At 38.1% G+C, this 26,388-nt stretch overlaps 1 protein-coding gene across 1 annotated transcript in view; it reads left to right on the forward strand.

Moving 5' to 3' along the window:
- NEGR1 (neuronal growth regulator 1) overlaps positions 1-26,388 on the forward strand; it is a 988,401-nt gene that overhangs the window by 426,928 nt on the left and 535,085 nt on the right. Inside the window, exon 2 of the mRNA XM_068964426.1 lies at positions 2,765-2,997. Within this exon, the coding sequence (XP_068820527.1) occupies positions 2,765-2,997 (233 nt within the window). The remainder of the gene's footprint in view (positions 1-2,764; positions 2,998-26,388) is intronic.

Below are 26,388 nucleotides of genomic sequence, written 5' to 3' on the forward strand. Positions count from 1 at the left end.
GGAATCCACCTAAACCCATGTCCATTGAGTCGGTGATGCCATCCAACCATCTCTTCCTCTTGTAGTCTCTGTAAATATATAATAAGTTTATATAAAATAGAAAGTCATGCCTGTTACTGTTACCAATTTGTTAAATTCCATATATGGCAATTTGCGGTATTTAGGTTCTACCTCAGTAATCTGACACAGTTCTACAGAAATCCAAGGACATAATACACCAGCTTTTTTTACCATGAGTCTCATTAAAGGGTCTTCCTCATACATGTTTTGAAAAATTTTGGATTGGAGTCAATAAAATTTATGTAATATAATTATCTTAGCCAAGGAGATAGAAAGGATCCTTTTTTTCATGTTTTTCTCAGTGAAGAAGTTAGAATTTATTCTTCCATGAATATCCCTGACATACCACAACAGAGGAGAGTGCTTATGCTAAGACTAAGAATCCTAACTCTGATCAGGTCTATGAAACCCTTAATATCTAAATACTAGTTACTTTTTGTAGTCTTCTTGATACCCCCACCCCCAAATAAAGGTAAAACTGCTGCTGTCTCCAGGGAAAGGAAAATACCAGATGGAGTGTTCTAAATCAGACTTTCATGGTCAAATGTCCATTAATAATTAATTTTCTGCTTCCTTTAGAATAGGACAGGTTAAGCAGTTGGTCACATTCAGTAAATAAGAAATTACTTGCAGTAATTTCTGAAACATTCTAATAATCTTCTCATATCTGAAATCTACTTTAAAAGCCTTTGATCTTCATTATGGTGAAAAGGACATTGAATGTGAAGATACAAGACTTGATTGCGAATTCAACTTTGCCACCCACTAACAACGTGGCTTGGGCAAGTCATTTAACCCAAAAATTCTATTTATATTCTGTGATGAAATTGAGCATAGCAATCTATGTTGTTGTTAGCAACAACAATCTCCCAGTGTTGTTGTTAGGAACACCAAATATGATAAAGTTTGAAGGCCACAAATGCAAAGGTCACAGAATAAACACTTGGTGAACCCACATATTAAATGTAGATATTGGAATTATCATAATCCTAGTAGAGGTATTTCCATGTTGTACTCATACCAATACACATGTGATCTTGTGAAATGGAAACTGTCCCCTGTAGCTTCTTTCAGCATATTATTAAGAATGACAATACACTATAATTATTTAATTATGTCATCAAAATGGGTTTTATTTTCTTCATTAAATACATCAGGAAAAGCTTTTCAATTAACAGTGACCTTTATGACTTCTACTAGTTTGCATTCTGTAGATCGTGAAGCTGACTGCAAATTAGATTCAGCAATGTATCTTGTTCCTTATTTTTTCACCCACTGATTAGTTTGATACACTTGACAGTAATCTACCCTGTTGCTTTCAACTTGCCATTTTGTACCAGTTTCAAAATGCTGCCTTCAATCCCCTAAGGTGTTCTGTAGAAATGCTGTCAGACTATTTCCTTGTATGTGTATTTTGATTCTGTAGCTGTGCTTTGTACTCATTTAAGAGAACCAGTCTTTAATTTGTATCACAGTGTTTTCAAGATAAAATTTAGAATTCCAGGCCTCAGCAAAATCACTGATACGTGACCACAGCCTTCTGTTTCAAATCTTGGCATGCCTGATGTCTGGTGGATGCAAAGCTATATTTTTGAATTTTGTTATAGAATTACAACTCTTAATAAATGACTTCAGATTTAGCCTTAAAATCTACTAACAATCATCATGCTTGCTATTATCACTTTACGTCTAGTTTACCTTTTCAATTTCATCTCTCATCCCTCCTAGCCTATACTCCCGGCTTTCTACTTGCTTGAGATGCTTGGCTCTCCTTTCTCACCTTTCCCTGGTACTGTCCACCTATTGCTCTTCTGTCTAGAACCCCACATCTTCCACTATTCATCTCCTTATCTTGGGCATTTTCTATACTCTAACAACCTTTCCATGTCAAGTACCCCTCTTTGGTTCCTCGTGTGTCTTGCATCTGATTTAATAAAAGTATTCTTTCTGTGCTTTATTCATTGGTTGACTTAATTAGATTGTCTTCCTTAGTAGACTGAAAGCTTTGGAGAGCAAAGGCAATGTCCCTTGAATAGTAGGTGCTCTGTAAGTATTGTTGGATAAAAGAATGCTTTCTGGAAAAACTATTGATCAGTTTATTGAAAAGATGGCAAGAATTTACTACTAAAAATATTATATTAGCTTTGCTACATTTAATTACAGCAGCAAAATTATTAGTAAAAAGCAGTTTATGGTTTTGGTGTACAGGTTTACTGCTCTGCAAATGCAGATAATTTAAAAAATAACCTTATATATGGTACCATTTTGTGTTTTATGCATCTGGTACATTATATACAGAATTTGATTAGGTTAAATCAGGCTAGCTAATGAACCTATTCTACTTATTATAATTTCAAAGAAAGAAATGTGTTTTGTGTTGAAATTGTTTTTTGAACAAATTTAACCTTATTTAAATTTACTTGTCCTCCAGACTGAATAAAAGAAGATTTTTGACTGGCTTTGAATTAAAATACAGATACACACAGACACATGTAAAAAAACAAAACTAAACTGTGTGAAGGTATCGTTTCATGTTTGCTTTGAGGATGAAAAATGTACCAGTGTGTTCATGTCTCTTGTGTTTATGTCTGATGTTTGCATTTGCGGCAGTGCCATAATTCAGCATATGGAAATACACTCAGAACAAAGATAATGTCTCTCATTTTCATTTTGATTAATAATGTCTATCTCTGGTAATTTGCAGGTGTTATTTGGAAGATGGAGCTTCAAAGGGTGCCTGGCTGAATCGGTCAAGTATTATTTTTGCGGGAGGTGATAAATGGTCAGTGGATCCTCGAGTTTCAATTTCAACATTGAATAAAAGAGACTACAGCCTCCAGATACAGAATGTAGATGTGACAGATGATGGCCCGTACACGTGTTCTGTTCAGACTCAACATACACCAAGAACAATGCAGGTGCATCTAACTGTGCAAGGTACTCATTTCCATATCTGCTATATTGTGAAGGTCTATGCTTAGAAATGTTTGGTATTTGGATATAAGAATGACTGAGAGGTAACTGACAATGTTGAAAGATATGTTGTCACTGTTTTCAAGGATTTATGTTCTTAGATTCCATTAAGTATAATGGCTATTATAGCCATACAAATCCCTACTTACCGAGATAAAAAATTATCCATTAACACCACATTATGATTCTTTTGTATATGATTAATTTTGTTTCTTCCTATGAGTCACCCCTTCAATAAATTTTTGAGAATACATGATTGATACATTACAATATTTTTTGATAACCTGTGATGGCTACATTAAACTATTAGAACTTTTTGCAATATGAATAGTAACTTTAAAAAAGTACTCCTCAAGCTTTCCAACACTTTGTTTCAATTCAGCTTCTTTTCACTTTGATTCAAGTTGCAAGGAAGAGAAGCACCCTTCTAGAATTACTTTAATTAAATATAGAGTAATTGGAAAAATATGGTTCACAATGTTTTATTTTTGATTTACATACAGTAGATCATAAATCATAGCTAACTTACAATATCCAAATATAAACAGAATCAGCCAATTATTTTCTTTAACTTGCATGCTAAAATGTAAGAGCGTATTTACCCTCAACACATTACTTTTCGTGGAAAATGTAATTAAAATGCTAGTAAAATAAAAAATGTATATTTTTGCCCTTTTGCATTGTTTCCTTGTGCTATATAGATTAATCATGTACTGGATGCATAAAAATAGAATACTATGGAACTGAAAATGATATTGCAGTATTTCTAAGTAAAACTAATAACAAATTATATGATAATGTACTGCCGGTGAATGCCTTTTTATTCGTATCAGGAAAGCTGAATGAGCAAGTTACTGGTATTATTTTTTAGTTTACCCTTCAAAAATCAACAGTAAGTATTTAAGTTACATGGTTTACATTCAGAAAAGATTGTTATTCTACAACTTTACTATTTCATCTCATAAGGGTAAAAGTGGATTCAAGCACAGCTTCAGTTATTAGTAAATAGTTTAACTTTGTGATTATTAAACTTATTAAACAAGAAAATAAGTTTAAAGATATTAAAATAGCTTTAACAAGAAAAGTATACCCTGAAGGGTAAGTCAGTGAATTTCCTCAGTGGTTTTGCTTATTACAGATCATTGAAGACTTTTTGGTGTTTTTTATTTAAAAGCATATGAGAAAATAATAAAATTTTCACCCAAGTCAATTTTTATCCAAAGATTATCCAGAGATTCCAGAGGGCAGTGGTTTTTCCAGTTTCAAAAAATGACATGAAGTTACAAGTCAAAGGCACATTTCTTCAGTTATCCAAGCCTATTCCTGTTCAAAGTTTCTAGTTCAAACACTGTAAGAAATAATTTATAATGTGAGGAAAAGTACACTTAGACAGTAATATTTGAATCACTTAAGATATAGACATTTTACTTCTTATATATTTAAATGATATATTTCTGAACACTGAAAATATCTTTCCTTCCTTTTCTTCATTTTCTCTTATTCCATATTAGGCCCACATTTTGCAACCAGACTATAAATATGTATGGTATGGTTGCAAAATTTATATATTTATATACATGTATATGCCCTGCTAATGCAAATGCTCAATTTTCATATAATTTCTTCATAATTTTACATTACATTTCTGTAGTATTGAAACTGTTATATGCCTTACTCCAGCACTATCTTTTGCTGGCCATTGTAAACTTTTTGAACACCATTTTAGGAGGAGCATTTTCCAAATGCACTTACTATATTTTTATCACTATATTTGTTCCTCTAGAAAAATAAAATTAGTGTTACTGTTTTGACATATGGTTGGGTCAAATTAAAAGCTAATAATTTTACAGTATTTATGAAACTAATTACTTATTAAAAGTTGATTGACATGTGGGCAGTTTTCCAATTACATTAATAAAGTTCAAGGAGCAAATTAATAGGCTTGTCAGTCAATTTCAAGAACTAAATAAATGTCACAAAAAGTCAAACCCCACTTAAGCTACATTTCTTCACTGTAAACAGAAATAAACTGATGTGCACATCTTTTCAATCTCTAAATTTGTTAATTTGTCTGATACTCAGATGTATTTGGATAGTTTTAAAGTGTATGTTCTTTACCTAAATATTTGTCAGCCTTGGATGACCAAGATAAGGAAATGTTAACAAGTAAGAGAAGGCTATTTATTAATCACTGATGTCAAACACACAGTGGCTGGTAAAAACAAAGCTCATCTTTAATTGTTGAAGCTATGTACTCAAGGGAGCTAGTTTTTAAAAGTCATTTTAGAAAGGGGGTAATAAAAAGGATTTATGCTTCTGAACTCTGGTGTTGGAGAAGACTCTCGAGAGTCCCTTGGACTGCAAGGAGATCCAACCAGTCCATTCTGAAGGACATCAGCCCTGGGATTCCTTTGGAAGGAATGATGCTAAAGCTGAAACTCCAGTACTTTGGCCACCTCATGTGAAGAGTTGACTCATTGGAAAAGACTCTGATGCTGGGAGGGATTGGGGGGCAGGAGGAAAAGGGGACGACAGGGGATGAGATGGCTGGATGGCATCACTGACTCGATGGACATGAGTCTGAGTGACCTCCAGGAGTTGGTGATGGACAGGGAGGCCTGGCGTGCTGTGATTCATGGAGTCACAAAGAGTCAGACACAACTGAACAACTGAACTGAATAAAAAGGATATCTTGTCAATACAGACTGTGCATGGGATATTTGTTTGTATTGTTGGTTTCTCAGAGATATTAATATCAATAAATGGAATAATGGGGGAGAAAAGACACTGGAGTAGGAGTTGGAAAACCTGGATTCTAAACCTATGATTACTCGTGAAAGACTCTCTAAAAGTTTTCTCATTTGAAGAAAGTGGACTCAAATCAGAAAATCGAGGTCAATTCTAATCAAAACCAAAAAGACAAATGACAGGGGAAAAAAATCCACTGTGGTTATTTGCTTTTGATTTGAAAGGGAAATAGTTATTTAAGTGAAAAAAATGAAAAAAAAATCATAATACTTTATAACACTTGTATTGAGAACTATGCAAAGTGATTTTTAAATAGTACCACCTTCTAATACTTATTCTACTAAGTATATTCTACTAAGTATAAGTCCCAAATAGGACTTCCCTGGTGGCTCAGATGGCAAAGAATCTGTCTGCAATGCAGGAGGCCCAGGTTCAATCCCTGGGTTGGCAAGATCCCCTGGCGAAGGTAATGGCAAACCCACTCATGGATTCTTGGCTGGAGAATCCCATGGACAGAGAAACCTGCTGGGCTACAGTCAATGGGGTCACATAGAGTCAGACACGACTGAGTGACTAACACTTTACTTTAGTGCTTTAGTTATCTCCATGTTTTCTTTCACCAATTGAGCTGAACAATGTATGTACTCATGGAATTTCAAGAATGTGGTATATTGGAGTTTTGCTTCATGGGGATGGAAATTGGCTGATAGATGTAGTAAGAAAATAAATTTTTCATTGCCCTTATTTAATGCTGTTAAATCAAGTTACCTATTTGTCCAGCATTTCAAACCATTTAGTATAGCATTTACTAAAAGCAGTCTTTATTATTCATGAGTATAAGAATATATATGACTTGAATACTTATTATGAAGGGAGACCTCTATCACAATACTGTCATGATAAACATAAAATCTAAATGCTTCCTATTCAAATATAGAACACAGTGTTAGTTGCTCAATCATGTCCAACTCTTTGCCACTGCATGGACTGCAGCCTGCCTGATTTCTCTGTCCATGGAATTCTACAGGCAAAAATACAGCAATGGGTTGCCATGCCCTCCTCCAGGGGATCTTCCGATCCAGGGATCAAACCCAAGTTCTTGCATTGTGGGTGGATTCATTACTTCTGAGCCACCAGGGAAACCCATATAATGCAATGGTTTCTACTACAGTCTGCATCTAGAATCTAGGTTGTATACAGCACAAAATAAGACACCTAAAGATATTGTATAAGTAAATATATTTACAACAGTTGCAGCCAACACCCTGACTACTGCCTTGTGAAACTCTGAGCAGTTAAAACGTTCTAAGATAGAAATGGAAATAACAAATGTGTATTGTTTTAAGACACACATACATTCACACACACACAGTATATGGAACGTTTATCATTCAACTTGTGCCCTTTCAGGGAGATATACTCTAGGTTTTCTCTAGGCAGAGTAGAAGGAGTTTTGACCAGCACTCAAGCGTGTAAGCAAAATAATGTCTCACAGAACTGGAAAAGGTCAGTTTTAATTCCAGTCCTAAAGAAAGACAATGTCAAAGAATGTTCAAACTATTGTACATTTGCACACATTTCACATGCTAGTAATGTTATGCTCAAAATCCTTCAAGCTCAGCTTCAACAGTATGAGAACTGAAAATTTCAGATGTACAAGCTGGATTTAGAAAAGGCAGAGGAACCAGAGATCAAATTGTCAATCAGTATCTGTTGGATCATAGAAAAAGCAAGGGAATTCCAGAAAAAAAAATCTACTTCTTTGTCTACACTAAAGCCTTTGACTGTATGGATCACAAAAATCTATGGAAAAATTCATAAAGAAATGGGAATACCAGACCACCTTACCCATCCCCTGAGAAACCTGTATGCAGGTCAAGAAGCAGCACTTAGAACCAGACAAAGAATAACTGACTGGTTCAAAATTGGGAAAAGAGTATATGCAGAGTAAATCATGTGAAATGCTTGGTTGGTTGAATCACAAGCTGGAATCAAGACTGAGTGGAGAAATATCACCTACTTCCTATATGCAGATGATACCATGCTAATGACAGAAAGTGAAAAGGAACTAAAGAGCCTCTTGATAGGGAGAAAGAGTAGAGTGAGAAAGTTGGATTAGAACACGATATTCAAAAAACTAAGATCATAGCATCCAGTCCCATCACTTTCTGGCAAATAGATGGGGAAACAATGAAAACAGTGACAGAGTTTATTTTCTTGTGCTCCAAAATCACTGTAGATGGTGACTGCAGCCATGAAATTGAAAGACATTTGCTCCTTGGAAGGAAAGCTATGACAAGCCTAGACAGCATATTAAAATGTAGAGACATCACTTTGCCAATGAATGTCTATATAGTCAGAGCTATGATTTTTCTAGTAGTCATGTACAGGTGTGAGAGTTGGACCATAAAAAAGGCTGAGTGCCAAAGGATTAATGCTTTTGAATTGCAGTGCTGGATAAGACTCTTGAGAATCCCTTGGACTGCAAGGAGATCAAATCAATCAATCCTAAAGAAATCAACCCTGAATATTCATTGGAAGGACCAATGCTGAAGCTCCAATATTTTGGCCGCTTGACTTGAAGAACTGACTCATTGGAGGAGACCCTGATGCTTGGAAATATTGAAAGCAAAAGGAGAGGGGAGTGGCAGAGAATGAGATGGTTGAACAGTATCACATACTCAGTGTCATGAACTTCAGCAAACTCCAGAAGTGAGAGACAGGGAATCTTGGCGTGTTGCAGTCCATGGGGTCACAAAAAGTCAGACATGAGTTAGAGACTGAACAACACCATAGAGAGGAAAGATTAAGTTCTACCTGGAGCAGCAATGACTGGATGACTAATGAAAGTAGGGGTTATAAAAACTTCTCTCTCCTGTCCAGTTAGATAACTGATGGGCCATTTTGGCTCTAGAGCAGCTGGAGTCATTGAACAGCATCCACCACAGCTCAACTTCTTGCTCTGTTCAGTCTTCCCTTTTCTTTCTTCTCCAGCAATTTATTACAAGAATACTGTCTAATATATATCCTAGTTGTAAATTCCATCCTCTTTCAACTCAAAGATCCTTAACTATGACCATGTTAGATCCTTGCCTCTAGCTTAGTCATTGTTTAAAGAAAATCTTTGTAATGTCAAAAGACAGCACATTCAAATATCATTTATTATTAGCATTCTGTTTTACATTGGATTGGAATTAAAAATGGCTTATAGAAAGTATTTAGTTCACCAAGGTGAATAGGATAAATCAGAAGCAAAAGATAAGGTAAGAAGAGTAGGATATAATCATATATGAGGTTTAATAAGGAAATTTGTGCTATGATTTCTTTATATATTTTGCTGCTGCTACTAAGTCGCTTCAGTCGTGTCCGACTCTGTGCGACCCCACAGACAGCAGCCCACCATATCCCTGGGATTCTCTAGGCAAGAATACTGGAGTGGGTTGCCATTTAGGACTTGGTAAAAATTTTAGTTCTAAGAACTTTAGCACCCAACACAGAAAGAGGAGCAAGATCAGTTAGAGTTCCTCTGGTAAAATCCAAAACTGGTAACCATACACAAAAGGCAAGAAGAGACCTGAGAAAGAGGCAGACCAGTTCAGATTGAGACCAGTTGAGATTAGTAGCGGGCAGCTTTAAGAAACAAGGAAACTTACATATGAGGCTAGTCTTGAGTGATCATAAGATGAGTGGACCTCCATACCTACTTGAAAGAATCTTAATAGTTTAGATTGAGCCCTCAAGAGAGTTCAGGCATGTTTTCAGCCCATGGTCCTAAAAACACATTGCTCTCTTAATGCTGAGTCCTTGAATTGGCTGCTAGTAGTGCAAACAGTCAGCAGAACTGACAAGGGAGAGGAAGAGGAGTCTTAGATTGCCTAAGTCCAGCTCAAGGGTCAGCCTGTTGTCATGCATGGCCTTTCCATAACCTCCTCCAATTGTCAACATGTGGAACATTATATCCCCATGACTTATTTATTTTACAGCTGAAAATTTGTGCTTTTTAATCCCAGTCACTTGTTTTGCCTTTCTATTCCCAACCACCAATCTCTTCTCTGAATTTACAAGCTCACTCTTGGGGTTTTATTGTTTGTTTTCAGGGGGAAAATAATCTCCAAAAAATGACCTTAGTTTTTATATAGGATCTGTAGCTTTATTTCATTAATTTGTAACAGATAAATTTATAAGACCACCTTATATGTGATAATTATATATGTACATATGTATCATCTGCTTATGAGAAAATATTAATCATTTACTCTCAAATTATGTTATGAGTTGTATCAAATAATTGAGATCACAGTTACAGGGTTAGGTGTGTACATACTCATTCTCATTCCCTCTGTAAGGAATTACTACCTATTCTACCATAAATCATTTTTTTGCTTACCCCAATTCATTCATGCATGTTCACTCATGTCTGACTCATTGTGACCTCATGGACTGTAGCCTGCCAGGCTCCTTTCGCCATAGGGTTGTCCCATGAACTGGAGTGAGTTGCCTTTTCCTCCCTCAGGGGATCTTCCCAACCATGGATCAAACCCATGAATTCTACATCTCTTGTACTGCAGATGAGACTTTTACCACTGAACCACCAGGGAATGTTACCCCAATTCACATTATGGTAAACATCCTGTGGAAGGCAAACAGCACTGAATTAATGCAGACTAGTCAATACCTGAATACCAACCACTGGCTCAAAGCTCAGTTATAAAAAAATGATATAAATAAAGTTGCATTAGTTCTTACAGATTTTTCCCACAGTCATTTACTAGTAACAGTGGAGCCTTACCTAAACTCACCCCATTTTTCTATATTATGTTGGTCTAAAATATACAGATTTTCATATAGGAAGAAAATCATTTGTAAGCATTTTGGACTTTACGCCCTGTTAGTTAATAGGCTTGTCATATTCCTAAGGGTTTTGTCCAGTGAAAATGTCAGGAGAGTGTGTAATTTCCTCAGTCTCTCTTGTCACAACAAAAATTTGGGTGTTAAAGCCCTCAGCATGTCACTATTCTCGGACAGACTGTGTCTCAGCTCTCGGACAGATCAGTGTTACAGCTCCATGTTACAGCTCAGTTCTACTTAGAAAACAAAGGAAAATACATCCTTGAGGTGTGAGGGCATACTGACCCAAAAGACACGAAAAGAAGAGAGAGACCCCCAGCCTTTTGGCTGCTCCTGTATATCCTTTTTCTGCTCCCCTGGGCCTGCCCTGTGTAAACTGGGCTAGCCAGGGGTGCTGTCTGTTCTACCTGAGGTCCGCACTCTGGTCCTAGGACATTCCTTTGTTCTATTTTTGCAGGCTTTCCCCTTCCTTGTCTTTTAGCCACTGCCATTCTGTACTCCTTTTTCCTATTCTAACTACCTAACAGAAACATTTACTCTGTTAATATGTTAATATATAGGGTAGTAATAGTAGTTACTGGTGGCGCTAGTGGTAAAAGAATGTCAATGCAGGAAACATAATGAGACTCTGGTTCCATCCCTGGGTTGGGAAGATTCCCTGAGGAGGGCATGGCAACCCACTCCAGTATTCTTGCCTGGAGAATCCCATGAACAGAGGAGCCTGAGGGGTTGCAGGCCCTGGGGTCCCAAAGAGTCAGGCACAACTGAGGTGATTTAGCATGCCACACCATAAGATATTAAGTAGTATTGATGTCCAGAAAGATAATGGTTTGGGGTCTAAAGATTTTAGAAAAATATGCCTAATTTGTGAAACTGGGAAAAACAAATCTTTCAGGTATCATTTGTGATCTAGACTTCAGCAAAATTATTCACTCAAATGTACCTGCACAGAAAAGCTCAGGTCCACACATATTAACTTATATGAGCTAGACCTTTTTAAGCAGTAGAATCATGCATACAACTGTTAAATTCATACACTTTTCAGGTAGACTATTTCATTTTTCTTTTCAGATATTTCAATCTGGCTAGAAATGCTATGCTTACCTGGCAGTGCATATCAGGCTGGCTTCCAGAAAATCATAACTTCACTTTTATTTGTGAGTGTATTGATTTTGAATAGGTTATTGATGTAGCTACTAAGGTTCATAAGAAATAAGGTTCATTGAACTAATTTTTAGTGAAATTCTTGTTTGAATATTGGTACTTCCGACTAAGGTCCTTCTAGTCAAGGCTATGGTTTTTCCAGTAGTCATGTATGGATGTGAGAGTTGGACTGTGAAGAAGGCTGAGTGCCGAAGAATTGATGCTTTTGAACTGTGGTGTTGGAGAAGACTCTTGAGAGCCCCTTGGACTGCAAGGAGATCCAACCAGTCCACTCTGAAGGAGATCAACCCTGGGATTTCTTTGGAAGGAATGATGCTAAAGCTGAAACTCCAGTACTTTGGCCACCTCATGCGAAGAATTGTCTCATTGGAAAAGACTGATGCTGGGAGGGATTGGGGGCAGAAGGAGAAGGGACGACAGAGGATGAGATGGCTGGATGGCATCACTGACTTGATGGACGTGAGTCTGAGTGAACTCCTGGAGTTGGTGATGGACAGGGAGGCCTGGCGTGCTGCTATTCATGGGGTTGCAAAGAGTCGGACATGACTGAGTGACTGAACTGAACTGAACTTCTTCCAGAATAAACATTTTTATCTCTTCTGAATATTCTTTTTCTTTTAAAGTCTTTAGAAAAAATTATTGGTCATGACTTTTCTGCAGTTGAGATAAAAACAGTAGCAGAAAGAGATGGTAGATTTCAATAAATAGTACTTTTCTTTGAAAAAAAATTCTCTCTTTAAATGTTGGTCATATAATTCCTTAACCAGAAGTTAGTATATATATATATATTTTGTTTAATATAAAATCTTGTATTAAAACCATATTACTGATCAAAATTGTGCAAAAACCCAAAATTCTACATGGAGGAAATGAATAATTTGATAATATTTTCTTATAAACTTTCAATATGTTGTCATTAGTAAATGAGAGAGATGAGAAAGAGCAAAAAAAAATATTGATAGATATTTCATGCTGTTGACTGAACCATGCCTTTTTTATATAGAAGGAATTTTATGAAAACTACTGCTAAATTTTATGATTTGGTAACAATAAGGGGAACAGTGTCAAAATTTAAATTAGCCACTTTGTTACTAATGAATTGTGCCAGCAAGCAAGGTTCTATTCCAGTACCTCTGATCTACTCATGACTTGGATAATTTTTTGGGAGGGTGTAGAAGTGGGACAAGAAAAGCAAAGAGTTTTACAGTTTGCAGTCAGTGTTGTTGGGGAGCAATTCTGGCTTTGTCCTTCTCTTCTAAGCTCTAAGTTTTAAATCATTTTGGCAAATATTAACTAAAAGGGTACCTGAGAATGGGGTGTTTAGAAGAGGAACAATATTTGTCACTCATTTTGAATCTGAGTAAAGCTGTATTTCCATTTTGGGTAATAAAGAGTTCAAAATGCAATTTGAAGCTGTTTTTAAAATAGATAACCCTTTAAGCAAGATTTGCTGCCCATTGAAAGTCCCTTCAGAGATTGATGGATAGTCATTCTGGTTCTTGAAGCACATAGTTTGATAAGCATCTCAAGTCTCAGACTGATCATATTTTTATTTTATTGGTATTAATTGTTTGGTTTTGTGTTATAATTCAGAACAGTTACATTTGTTGCCTATCTTGGTATCTTTATTTTTCCCTAAAAAAAAAATAAACTGTGTAAATAATACATGTCAAATCCCAATGCAGTGTACACCATCAGTATGAAAATCTCTCTATAAATAAAAGATTACCAAGCTTTAGCTGGTCCACTTATTTTGAGAAACCCTGCAAATAAACTCTTAGTCTGGTGAAATAATTTGTGTTCTCCTAGGAAGTCATTTCAATAGGATTTGATCTATGAAATAAATTTACAGTTTTATTCTCCATATTATGTGTATAGTCAAGAAATTACTACAAAGACAAGTAGGGTTTTGCTGTATTTATTAACTAAATTCTGAATAAAATAGCACTTGTAACCTTTATAACTGATAAAGATAAAAATTTAACAGAAGATAAATTTTGAATCTGCTAATGATATTGTTTATCATATGATTTGTAGCAGAACAATAAGAATTAATTATGTATAGTGTCAAAAGTTAAAGAGACACAATTAAGACTAACGGTAAAGTTCAATTTGCAGAATACAAGTCACTCTGTGTCCTGATGCCTCTCTGACCTGCACCACAAGTCACTCTTTGTCCTGACCTGTACCACTTCCTTCCCACTCCTTCAGCAGTCCTTTAGTTACCTAGTAAGAGCAGAAGATAGACACAGGAAAGGTGGCTCATGTGTCTGAACTAAGCTGTCAGATGTTCTAACCCACATTAAGAAGTGCATGTGTGCTCAGTCGTGTCCAACTCTTTGCGACCCTAGGACTGTAACCTGCCAGGCTCCTCTCCAGCAATAATACTGGAGTGCATTGCCATTTCTTCCTCCAGGGGATCTTCTCAACCCAGGGACTGAACCAGTATCTCCTGTGTCTCTTGCATTGCAGGCAGATTCTTTACTGCTGAGCCACCAAGGAAGCCAGTTTGTATATAGACCAATGGTTCTCAAACATTTTGGAGTCATTGACCCGTTTTAAAATTTGCAGACTTCGTCTCTAGAAAAATTTTACATACCCTCTACATTTTATAGACTTCTTTATGTGAGCAAAATGCTCATGAAATCACTAAATTTATCCAAATAAGAACCTCAGTTACTCTTTGTAGGTGAGGACTGGGTCTTAATCCCTTTTGACTCCCAAACATCCAGAACAGTTCCTGACAAATATTAGGGACTCAGCAGAAATGTATTGGTTGTATGTGTATATGTACTTCTTTCTCCCTGCCTTGAAGCTAATCACTTTGCTTAAGCTGTGATTTAATGTATTGATGCTATCTTTAGGGCATAACACCAAGAATGCTGACATAACAGGAAAAATTTTAAATTAAAAGGATTAGTTAGGCATTTATGACTTAGGTTGCTTACTTTTATTCCAGGTCATAGCATTCTTATCTGTTGCTAATCCCCATGTTTTCACAAATGCATAATAATGATTGCATGTTGCAGTAAAAATATAATATTTAAATGGGATACCAGTATTTTACTATATATATATATATAAGCAATGTTATTTTGAGAATACAAATACACTTTGTATGAGACAAAGTCACAACTAATATTGTAGGCAAGGGTTCCTAATGCTAAACAGAAGTAAGAGGCTATCATTTTAATGGATTAAGAATACCACCATTAGAATTTCCTCTCAGACATTTCACTTATTTTCAGATTTTGATTTGAACAAGTGAATGTGAAGATGTGTTTTAAAACAGCATGTTGAAGATTTGAGGAAGAACTTTTTGTCAGTGCAGAGCTAACATGTGTATGCTCTTTTCCTAGGCTTAGGACCTTACCATTTAAAGGTAGTCTATTTAAAAAAGGCATCTAGGATTAAGTCAGTTTAATTATTTTTTTTTTCAAATCCCTTGGGCAGTTCACTTTAGTTCAATACCTCCTAGGTACAAATAACTTTGCTAAAAATTTCACATGCATCCTTCTTTGTGAAGTGGAATAACGGTCCCCAAAGATGACCATGACTCAAAGGAGAACTAACATTGCAAAGCAGCTGACCTTAAAACAGGGACATTATTTTAGATTATCCAGGTGGACCCAAGGACTTAAAAATGAAAAAGGGAGCCAGAAGAAGAAAATCAAATGGAGATATGACTATGGAAGTAGGTCACAGTGATGGAATGTAAGAAATACTCAGGCTACCCTTTCTGGCTTTAAAGACAGAGGAAGGGAATCATGAGCAAATAAATATGAGGACCCTCTGAGGCTGGAAGAGGAAAGGAAATGGATTGTCTATTAGAGACTCCAGAAAAAATCATAATTCCACCAACACCTCAGTTTTCACTAAGAAAGATTTATATTGGACATCTAACCTATAATTATGGGATAAATAAGTGTTGTTTTAAACCACTCTTTGTGGTAATTTGCTTTGGCAGCAAATAGGAAACTAATATACACACACTCAAAAATAGAAAATACTTTCATCTCTATTAGGAACAGGGTTTCCTAACCTTGGCACTGTTAACATTTTGGATCATATAATGAATGTGTGTGTGTGGTAGAGGAAAAGAAATTTTCTGTATATTGTGAGATATTTAGGAGCATCCCTGGGTGCCTGGCTGCTATGTATTGCATGTCTGTGTCCTGCCCAAATTCATATGTTGAACCCTAATGCCTACATTATGGCATTAAGAAATGGGGCTTTTGGAAGGTACTTAGGTCACAAGCATGAAGCCTTCAAAAACGGGATTAGTGTTTTTATAAAAGAAACCCTAAAGAAATCTCTCCCCCTTTCCACCATGTGAGGTTACAGTGAAGAGACAGTCATCTAGGAAGTGAGGTTTCATCAGACACCAAACCTGCCAATGTCATGCTTTTGGATGTTTAAGTCTATGAGAAATGATCATTTCCTCTTTGTAAGCCACTCTGTTTATGATATTTTCTGATGGCAGCCTGAATGGACCTATACACTGGCCTCAACACCTAAGACATAGTAGCATGCCCTAGTTGTGACACTCCTAAGTATCTCTAGATATTAACAGACATTTGCTGGAGTGAAAAATCACCCCAGGTTGGGAACCACTTGACTAGTAGAAAAGATGTATACAAATTTTAATTATCCACTGTGTGGCAGGTTGTAACAGGCTCCATGAAAGTGTGGATCTTATATCTGACAGCCCTACTCTTAGTGATTACAATAAGGGCTGTCATGTAAGTTATTACAAGTGATTATAATAAGGGCTGTCATGTAAGTTGAGCTAAAATAAATATTTAATAAATGATAGAAAGAATGAGTGAAGGCCTCTAAGAATACAAGTCAGCCAATAACCAGACAAAATTCTTCTCATGTTTTTCTCATTCAATATTATTTAGGCTATATCTTCTCTTGAAACTAGTTAAAATCAATATTCTCCTAAGTAGTCTAGTGTGATTTGTGCAGTGGATTGACCTCAGATGATGTTCAGCTCTGATATTTACAAAATATATGAAGTTAGTTCCAAGTGTCACCATATTTTAAGACTCAATTTCATTTGCTGAGAAGTAAAAAATAATACCCAACTCTTTGGATGACTGGGAAAATTAAAATAAATTAGACATATAAGAAATTTCTTGGAGTATCTGACTCAAGTAAACGTTCAGAAGACTTTACCTTCTTTTTCCAGTGAGCTAATAATGTACAGATAGATTCTGTCCTCTTTTTTTCCTTTTGATTGGGATATAATTGAGATTGTTCTCATTAATTTCAAGTGACTTTTATTTAAGAATTAGACAATGAAGTTATTCTGTAAAACATTAGTAAAATTAATTACTCTTCCTTCCTGTGAATAAAATCTATATGAAAACATATAATGCATTTATACCAACACAGGGTTTTGGGTGACAGTAATTAGAAAAAAAAAATGTGTACTAAGAAAAAAAAATAAATACTACCTAATATGAAAAGGAAGATAGCGGTAAGAGTCATTTTTGCCTATTTGGTCTCAGAGCTATTCTTTGTAACTCTTTTGTTATGTTTTGTATCATGGGATTGGCTGACCAACCCTGCGTCCAGGGGTGTGTTTCCAAGCTTCTTTGTTTTCTGGCAGGATTCATCCAGTGGAAGACACTGGCAAGAAATGAGACAGAAGAAAGGGAGAAGGCAGGCTATTTTTGCTGTCTCATGGTCCCATGCCTTCTCCTTGACTCCAGCTCATGCCAGGTAGTCCTCTGCTGTGGATCTAGCTCCTGATGAACAGTGCCCCCCTCTAAGATCTGGTAATGATACCTGCTTACAAGCAGGGATATCAGTGGCTTCTTGTTACAAGTCTCTGAATTGCTCATCTTCATACGCTTTGTCTTTTTAGTCCTTCACTACTTGTGTAAACAATTCCCTGTATTAAACCCCCCTTATGTGAAAGACATATTGGTTCCTATTTTCCCAACTGGATCCTGACTGATACAAATCTTTTTTCCTAAGATGTCAAGTGTTTCTACTTGTAAGTACTCTCAAGAAATATGTTTTAAGCTCTATCATCTATATAGGTAACCATTTTATACAATAATAATTAACCTCTTTACATTCTTGAAAAAATATATATTATTAATATAAACCCAGACACATGTTTATATCATTCCTGAGCATAAAAAGCAAATTTAAAAATAAATTTTAGAATTAATTACACATATATTGGAAGGAAACTAATTGTCAGGAAGATAAATTAGGAGTGAAAATATGAAAGTATGCATAAATATTAAATGCTGGTATTTATGTGAGCCTTGGGCTTCTCTTTATTAGCTTTTTGGGTGCAATTATGACTAACATTTCATTTGTATCCTTAATGAATACTAGAGCTACAAATACACAATGGCATGAACAGAAATGGCAATCTTTTATTATTCTCGCAGACTGAAAATTTAAGAAAAATAACCTAAAGAGAGGCTATAAAGCTGTGGTAGTATATTTACCCTGGGATCTATGAATTGTCCAGCAATATTCCAGGCCTTAATCTTTACAGCTTCATCTGGGCCTTGTGGGAAAACTAATGAAAAGCAATTTGGGACTGTTCTCTGGTAAACCAGTTACCTGACTTTGGACACTAAGTCTAATACCACCTGAAAGTGAAAGTAAAGTCGCTCAGTCATGTCCAACTCTTTGCGACCCGTGGACTGTAGCCCACCAAGCTCCTCCATCCATGGGATTCTCCAGGCAAGAATACTGGAGTGGGTTGCCATTAAGGCCCATAAATAACAAAAGATTATTGTTAAGTAAGGAAAATCAGATATCTAGAAGTAAGGAATTTAGCAATCTGTTATGTATGGGACTGTGAAGAAAGCTGAGCACTGAAGAATTGATGTGTTTGAACTGTGATGTTGGAGAAGACTCTTGAGAATCCTTTGGACTGCAAGGAGATCCAACCAGTCCATCCTAAAGGAGATCAGTCCTGGGTGTTCATTGGAAGGACTGATGTTGAAGCTGAAACTCCAATACTTTGGCCACCTCATGCGAAGAGTTGACTCATTGGAAAAGACTCTGATGCTGGGAGGGATTGGGGGTAGGAGGAGAAGGGGACAACAGAGGATGAGATGGCTGGATGGCATCACCGACTTGATGGACATGAGTTTGAGTGAACTCCAGGAGTTGGTGATGGACAGGGAGGCCTAGCGTGCTGTGATTCATGGGGTTGCAAAGAGTTGGACAGGACTGAGTGACTAAACTGAACTGAACTATGTATGGGAAGATGCAAGTGTCTGGGCTCACTGACTCATTCCTTTCATATGCATCTCAGCTATCTGGGCCAAATCTTACTTCCTGATTATTCACATCCTTAATTCCTTGAGGAGTGTGGATGTGGTGGATGGCTGCATGTTGTGCTTTTTCTCATCCTCCCAGTTCCTCAGGAGCTTACCTGAGGAGCTCTTATCACAAATGACTACTGGCTGCTGGATAGCCATTATTGTTCTTCCTGGGCTCAAAAATTTACATTTGGAAGGCTAGAATTCCTGATGATGGTGACATCCTTGTTTACTGAAAAGGATAAGAAATATTCCATTTCCCAGTACGAATGAAAGAAGTAGTCTTCTCCCTGTGAAGAGTCACAGCCAACTTTAGAAATGAGGCAGCTGGTGGGGAGAGGGGCTTGAGAAGTGAGTACAAGGCAAGAAATAATGGTCACCTATAGCAAACTACTTGGAAGTTACCCTTAGTATGCCCAGTAAATCATTTGGAGCTGAAGGGGAGCTGCTTCAAGACCCAACAAGCACTGAAGAAGCAGTTAGAAGTACAATATCACATAGTCTTGTTCCATCAAGTGGAGTGAGGGTAGGGGGATGGGCAGTTTGAAACCAGAACCAGCTCCTCAGATTAGGGGCATGGCTTCATTAGAACATTGCCATAAGACATCATTTAGAAGTGCTGCTGACAAAGAAATGCTCAAATGTGCAGCTCCTGAGAGATCAAGATGCAGTTGGAGGTCATCTGAACATGTAAGGAGCAATGGGACTCTTGGGGAGCAGCTGTAGGAGGCTGTCATTGATGTGCTCGGCTGCTGACTGGAGCCATTCATTGCTGAGAGGAGCAGCTGCCTGGAGTTTAAACAGAGAGCCCTGGGGAGCCAGGGCTGGGAGTTTTCTCGGATTAAGAAGCTGTTATAGGAAGTAGCTGTTATGAGTGTCATCATAGGGAAACAGAGTAATCCACCCAGCTCCACCATCTTGGTGGTTGGCAAAGGTGGAAACAGTCTTCCATGGATAAAGAAATGGTGAAAGATTGAAGAGTTTGACAAAATCAGTTTGAGGTTTTTAAATAGCAAATTTCTTCAAACTCTGCCACAGGCTTCCTTGGCTGATGTGGTGTGACTATTTGTTGTCTTTTGCTTGTTTATCGAGGTACATTTTACCCTAAAGAGTAGCGATTAGACTGGCCAAACAAGGTGATAAAATTGTAAATCAAGGGATTCTTTAACCTTAGAATACATGAGCGTGTGTGTGGAATTTGGTGTTTTTTTTTAAATATATTTGTCCCATAGGAAGAATAACTATCATTTTTATCCTGTTCTCAAAGTTCCTGACACTAAAATAGGTTACGATTGTTTTGCTTTAATAAGCCAGAAAAGACAACCAATGGAGAACTTGATAACAGCTATCAATAACTTAACCACAAAAAAAGCACTGTTGTTTAGCTGATAAATTTATGTAATCATCATTGCATTACTATAAACATTTCCCATTGAAATGTGTGGGGTAATATAGCTAGGTGCATTAATGACTGGATTATCTTTTTGGACCAATATAGGCTCAGTAAAATGAGAGAAATAGAAGCAGAATAACAGATTTTTAATTTTTCTATTTGAATGGAACAAAATTTTAGTGTAAGATCCTGAAAAAGAAAATTCAGTTGGAAAACTGTTGTGATGGTCCACACCTATATGAGATTGTGAGAACTAGTGTGGTTGCCATGGAAATGGAAGAAGGGTGTGTGGAAGTAGAGATGTTTGCCTTATAGATGTGAGCATCTTAATTTATAAATGTTAATATAAATAGTAATATTTTTGTTTTGTTGCAATCTTATAATGTTGCTGATTTCTGTCAAAATCACTCCATCTAGAAAAATTCCATGTGGATTGAGTCACATGGTTGTCAGTTACCTTGGGTTTAATAGATACTTCATTGCTGTGGGTTTTAATCAATAATCTTGACCTTCATGCCTGTTATACAATCTGTTCTGAGCAAACAATGAAATGAAGTGAAGTGAGTTAAGCTTTGAGTATATTAGTGAATTGAGGTTTGAGTGATCAAGAATGAAATATCAGAATTACAACACAAAAGAGAAAATGAAATTTTTTAGGTTTGACATACTATGCTTTCTGTTATAAAAAGAGCATTTTAATGGAACAGATTTATGTGGTTTTCAAAGTAACATAAATCTACCCTTGAAGTGCCTGACCTCCTAAAGAGTCCTGGAAATAGTTACTCTAACTCTGCCCTGGATGAATAAAAATTGCTCTCAAAGGTATTTATTTAGCTAATGAAGACACCTTGCAGAGCATTTGAACAATTATTTGAAGGCAGAAAACATTCCACGGCACATCCATCTCTCATGGAGAGTTGTCGGTTTTGCATGCCTTGGAGTGCTTTTCCCATCTCCAAAGGAGACACTGCCCCACTTTCTGAGACTTGGCATGTGGTTGGGATTACTGTGAGGCTTTTGAGCTTGCAGTTCACACAGCCCACTTGTCTTTGACAGTATGATATGTTCCTCTTTTAACTTTGCCGTACTCAGCAGTGAGGTCTCCCTTAAAGGCAACCTAACTGAATCTGTGCTTTCTGAAGTGTGGTTTGTTATCCACTTTGGCTGCTGCCAAAATATGATATGACTTTTTGCATTTGCATGTGGCTGAAAAAATTGTTGTGGTCTCATCAAGATCAAAAGGAGGGTGTGCATGAATGCCTGGAACTTTTGAATTCACAGAAAATTTTTGGAACATACTTCAGGCTTAAGATATGAAATTAATTAAATGGAAGAGCTATATATCTCAGAAGTAAAATGATCTCCAATTTTGTCCCTTCAAAATAAGTAAAGGAGCCAGACTTCTGACCCATCACCTTCTGAAAGAATGAGAGTTACTTGTTAATACTTGTTATTAAAATGTTATATTACTGCTCAAAGAAAACTGAATATACCAGTTTGATTTCATGTGCTTCATAATTTTTCAGTTCTCTCCTTGTCTGACTGCAGTACTTAATATTCCATCTCATCACCATAAAGTGATATTTATGTGTAGCCATAGGATACAAGTGTGGTGCTGTACACTTTGCCGAGAGTAGCCATAGTCCTATCTGACTACTACATAAAACCAAGAACATTGGCACAAAAAGAGCTATAGAGGGCATATGCATATACATGAAACACCAAGAAGAAAATGTTATACCTACCTGCAACTGTCTCTGTTTTCTGGACTGCTCTTGTCAATCAAATAATCAAAACATTGCCCACCATCTACATCCTCATGAAACCCTTTTGATTGAGTTCAAAGTAAACACATTGCATGTGACTGAATAAAACCCTAGACCTATCACTTGGAATCAGTTCAGTTCAGTTGTTCAGTCATGTCCAGCTCTTTGTGATCCCATGAACTGCAGCACGCCAGGCTTTTCTGTCCATCACCCACTCCCAGAGCTTGCTGAAAACTCATGTTCATTGAGTGGGTGATTCCATCCAATCATCTCTTCCTCTGTCATACCCTTCTCCTCCCACCTTCAGTCTTTCCCAGGATCAGGGTGTTTTCCAGTGAGTCAGTTCTTTGTATCAGGTGGCCAAAGTATTGGAGCCTCAGCTTCAGCATCAGTCCTTCTGTCAGCAGATTGTGTAATTTCCTCAGTTCTATCTCATCACAACAAAAATTTGAAGCGACGGCTGTTAAAACCCTCAGCGGGTCACAACTCGTGTCTCAGCTCTTGGACAGATCAGTGTTACAGATCTCAGACAGATCAGTGTTACAGCTCCGTGTTACAGCTCAGTTTTATTTAGAAAATAAAGGAAAATACATCCTCAAGGTGTGAGGGCATGCCGACCCAAAAGACTCAAAAAGACGAGACAGCCCTGGCCCGTTGGCTTCTCTTTTTATATGTATTTTTTCCTCCCCCCTGGACCTGCCCTATGTAAAGTGGGCTAGCCAGGGGTGCTGTTCTACCTGAGCTCCTCACTCTGGTCCTTGGGCCTTCCTTTGTTCTATTTTCGTGGGCTTTTTCCTTCCTTGTCTTTTGGCCACTGCCATTCTGGACTCCTTTTTCCTATTCTAACTACCTAATATTCCCTCCTCAAGAGATGGGAAGTCCAGTTCTTTGGAGATAGGAGCGTCGAGGTCTTTCTGGCTACTTTCTGCTGAACTGGAACTGCGAGGAGCATTGGGCCTTCCCCTCTTGCTGGTTTCAGGCCTTAGAGTCCTTATGGCGGTGCCATCTAATGGTGAGTGAGATTTTCTGTGGTCAGCTATAGTTTTATATATCCTTGTTGAACTGGCACTCTTTGTTGTAGCTTGTTGACCTGGACAGAAACAAAACAGGTTAGACAATTGATAATACATGGAGCAACCATAAGCAACATCAATATGGTGTAACAATGACTAGTGGGGGCATTAGCTAACTCCAAATTCCCATCACCAGGATGGCTCAAGTCCCTCCTTGTTCAGGGGTCAGAAGATCTATCTCCTGTCTATTTTGGAGTACAACCCCTGCCAAGTTGTGTTGGCTGAAAAATCTTATCCCCAGAAACTAGATTTGGGGAGTGTTCATTAGATTAGCACTCATGTGTAGTTCTGAAAAGGTATCTGAGACCTCACAGACCCTCACAGGTGTATTGAGTGTCCTCTTCTGTCTTCTTCCATGGCTTGACTCATGAGTAGTGAATCCAGGAGTCATGTCCTGATACCTTGACTGCCATGGGGGTAGAAAGTATCACAGGGTAGGGGCCCTTCCATGTGGGCTGGAGTTGAGCCTTTGGGGACCCATCTTTCTAGACTTTAATTAGGACTTGAGTCTCTGGAGCTTATAATGGTGACTCCTTAGAATCTTTTGGGTCCTGGTTGACACTCCACAAGTGTATATCCTGTTGGAATTGCCCAGTGGCCATGGTATAAGACTGGAGGGTCTGAGCCTCTGGATCTAGGAAGAGGTCATTGACATAAACAAAAGGTCTCCCGTATAGCATCTCATAAGGACTAAGACCAACCTGTTCCTTACTTGCAATACGGGTGCAGAGGAGAGCTATTGGTAAAGCCTCCTTCCATTCCAGGGAGTTCTCCTGGATTATCTTTTTTATCACTGATTTTAAGAATTGGTTGGCTCTTTCTACTTTTCCTGAAGACTGAGGCCTGCAGGCACAATGGAGATAATAAATAATGCCCAATGCTTTAGAGACCCCCTTGGGTGACCTTAGAAGTAAATGGTGTCCCATTGTCACTTTGTAATGACCTGGGCAGACCAAATCTTAGAATGATTTCATGGAGCAGTTTTTTTTTTTTTTTTTTAACTACCCTTCTCAGTCTGGGTGAGAAAGCCTTCAATCCATCCTGTGAATGTATCTATCATGACTAATTGGTATTTATACCCTTGAGAAACTGGCATCTGGGTGAAGTCTATCTGCCAGCCCTCTCCTAGGTAAGTCCCACATCATTGGACAGGCTGGGCAAACTGAGGTCTTTGAGCTCCTTGGGGTTTGTTTAATTGGCAAGTGGGACAAGAGGAGACCATTTGCCTTATAGTCATTTGGAGACCTATTCCTCTGAAGGACCTTTCTAGTAATCTTTGGAGGGCCTTTTCCCCTAAATGAGTGGTGGCATGTCAGGAGTTAACAACTTCCATTGAAGGTTCCCAGGCAGAAAAAGGGATCCCTCCTTTTGGAACCACCCCATATGATCTTCTTGAAAGCCCTCACTCTTAGCTCTAAGAGTCTCACCTTCTTAGAGCTTCTGGCAAATTAGTCTGTGGAACTCAGGTGGCAACCCCTACTAGGTCATTGTTCTGTAATGCTGCTCTCTTAGCTGCCTGATTGGCTGCTTGGTTCCCTCGTGCCACTTCCATGCTCCCTTTTCGGTGTCCTTTACAGTGGGAGACTGAAACCTCAGCAGGCAGATGGACTGCCTCCAAGAGTCTAAGGATTTGATCACCATTTGATTGGGGACCCTTGAGTGGTCAAGTGGCCCCTTTCTTTCCAAACAGCTGCATGTGTATGTAGCACCAGAAAGGCATACTTGGAGTCAGTGTAAATGGCTACTCTTTTTTCTTTTCCCAGCTATAAATCTCAAGACAGTACTATGAACTCAGCTAATTGGGTTTAGCCTGCAAAGGTTTAGCCTCTGTGATCTCAAAATTGGAGACTACTATGTATCTGGCTCTTCTTTATCCATCCAAGACAAAGCTGCTTCCATCAGTGTACCAGATTTCTTCAGGATTGGTCAGAGGATCTTCTGACAATCCCTTTCAGGATTTTGTCCAGTGGTCCAAGGTTTCTAGGCAAGAGTGAAAGGGGAGAGAGCCTTTGGGCGTAGGCAGGAGGGTTGCTGGTAAAAGTAGTTTGCCCCCCAAAGAGAGTTTTAAAGCATTTTCAATCAGGATTGCAATAGCTGCAAGATTTCAAAGGCATGGATAGATTTCTCCCCAGTAGGCGAGTAGAACACTCAGGGACCAACAAAAACTGCTGGGAAAATATTTGTCCATCCCAGCAACAAAGAAGTGCCCTGGGGAACCTTTTAGTAGTTTTTTTCTCTGTAGCACCCAAATGGTACAGGTTTGGGAGGAGAAGGCTCTGGAGTAGGAGGTCAGGACAGAGTAGGTAGCCCCTGTGTCAACCAAGAAATTCTTGGACCTACCTGCCACATCTAGTTGCACCCTTGGCTCCAGCCCCATGACGGTTATCTGTGACAGGCGGGCTGACTGGAGTGGGCTGCTTCAGTCCTGTTGAACCATCATGAGGGAAGGCTTGGCGCTTGACCTTGAGGCTCTTGGGTTCCCAGGGTAGAGTGCTGCCTGATGTCCCAGTTGATGGCATTTATAGCAAGCCATTTTAGGAGACTTGCCATGGTTTGGACACTCTTTGGCCCAATGCCCCACTTGTCTACAGTTTAGGCATTTGCCCCGTGCCTTGTCCTTCAAGGATTCGGGTTTGCTATAAGGCTTCCCTGGAGGGCTGGCCAGCATCTGGGCATGCCCTGTCTCTTTCCTTTTCTCCCTCTGCTGGGCCTTGGCCTCCTTGTCCTGTTCTCTGTTGTAAAAGGTTTTGGTGGCTGTCTGAACCACCTCTTCTAAAGAGGCAGCAGGGTCCTGCTGCTATAGCTGTTGTAATTTTATCCTGATGTCTGATGCACGTTGGGATAAGAATTTGTCCTTTAAAATCACCTGTCTCTCGTAAGAGTCTAAGTCCAGATTGATAAATTTTGGGGGGGGCTTCTTTTAGCCTTTCCAGAAAGACAGCAGGATTCTCACTGGGCTCCTGAGTTATTGCTGAGACTGGGCACATTCTCACAAGTAATAGGCTTCCTTCTATTTCCATGGGTGGACTTCCTTAGGGGTGAGTCTTTCTGAAGCTTAT

Source organism: Capricornis sumatraensis, chromosome 2 (genome assembly GCF_032405125.1).
Source record: "Capricornis sumatraensis isolate serow.1 chromosome 2, serow.2, whole genome shotgun sequence".
Classification (NCBI taxonomy): domain Eukaryota; kingdom Metazoa; phylum Chordata; class Mammalia; order Artiodactyla; family Bovidae; genus Capricornis; species Capricornis sumatraensis.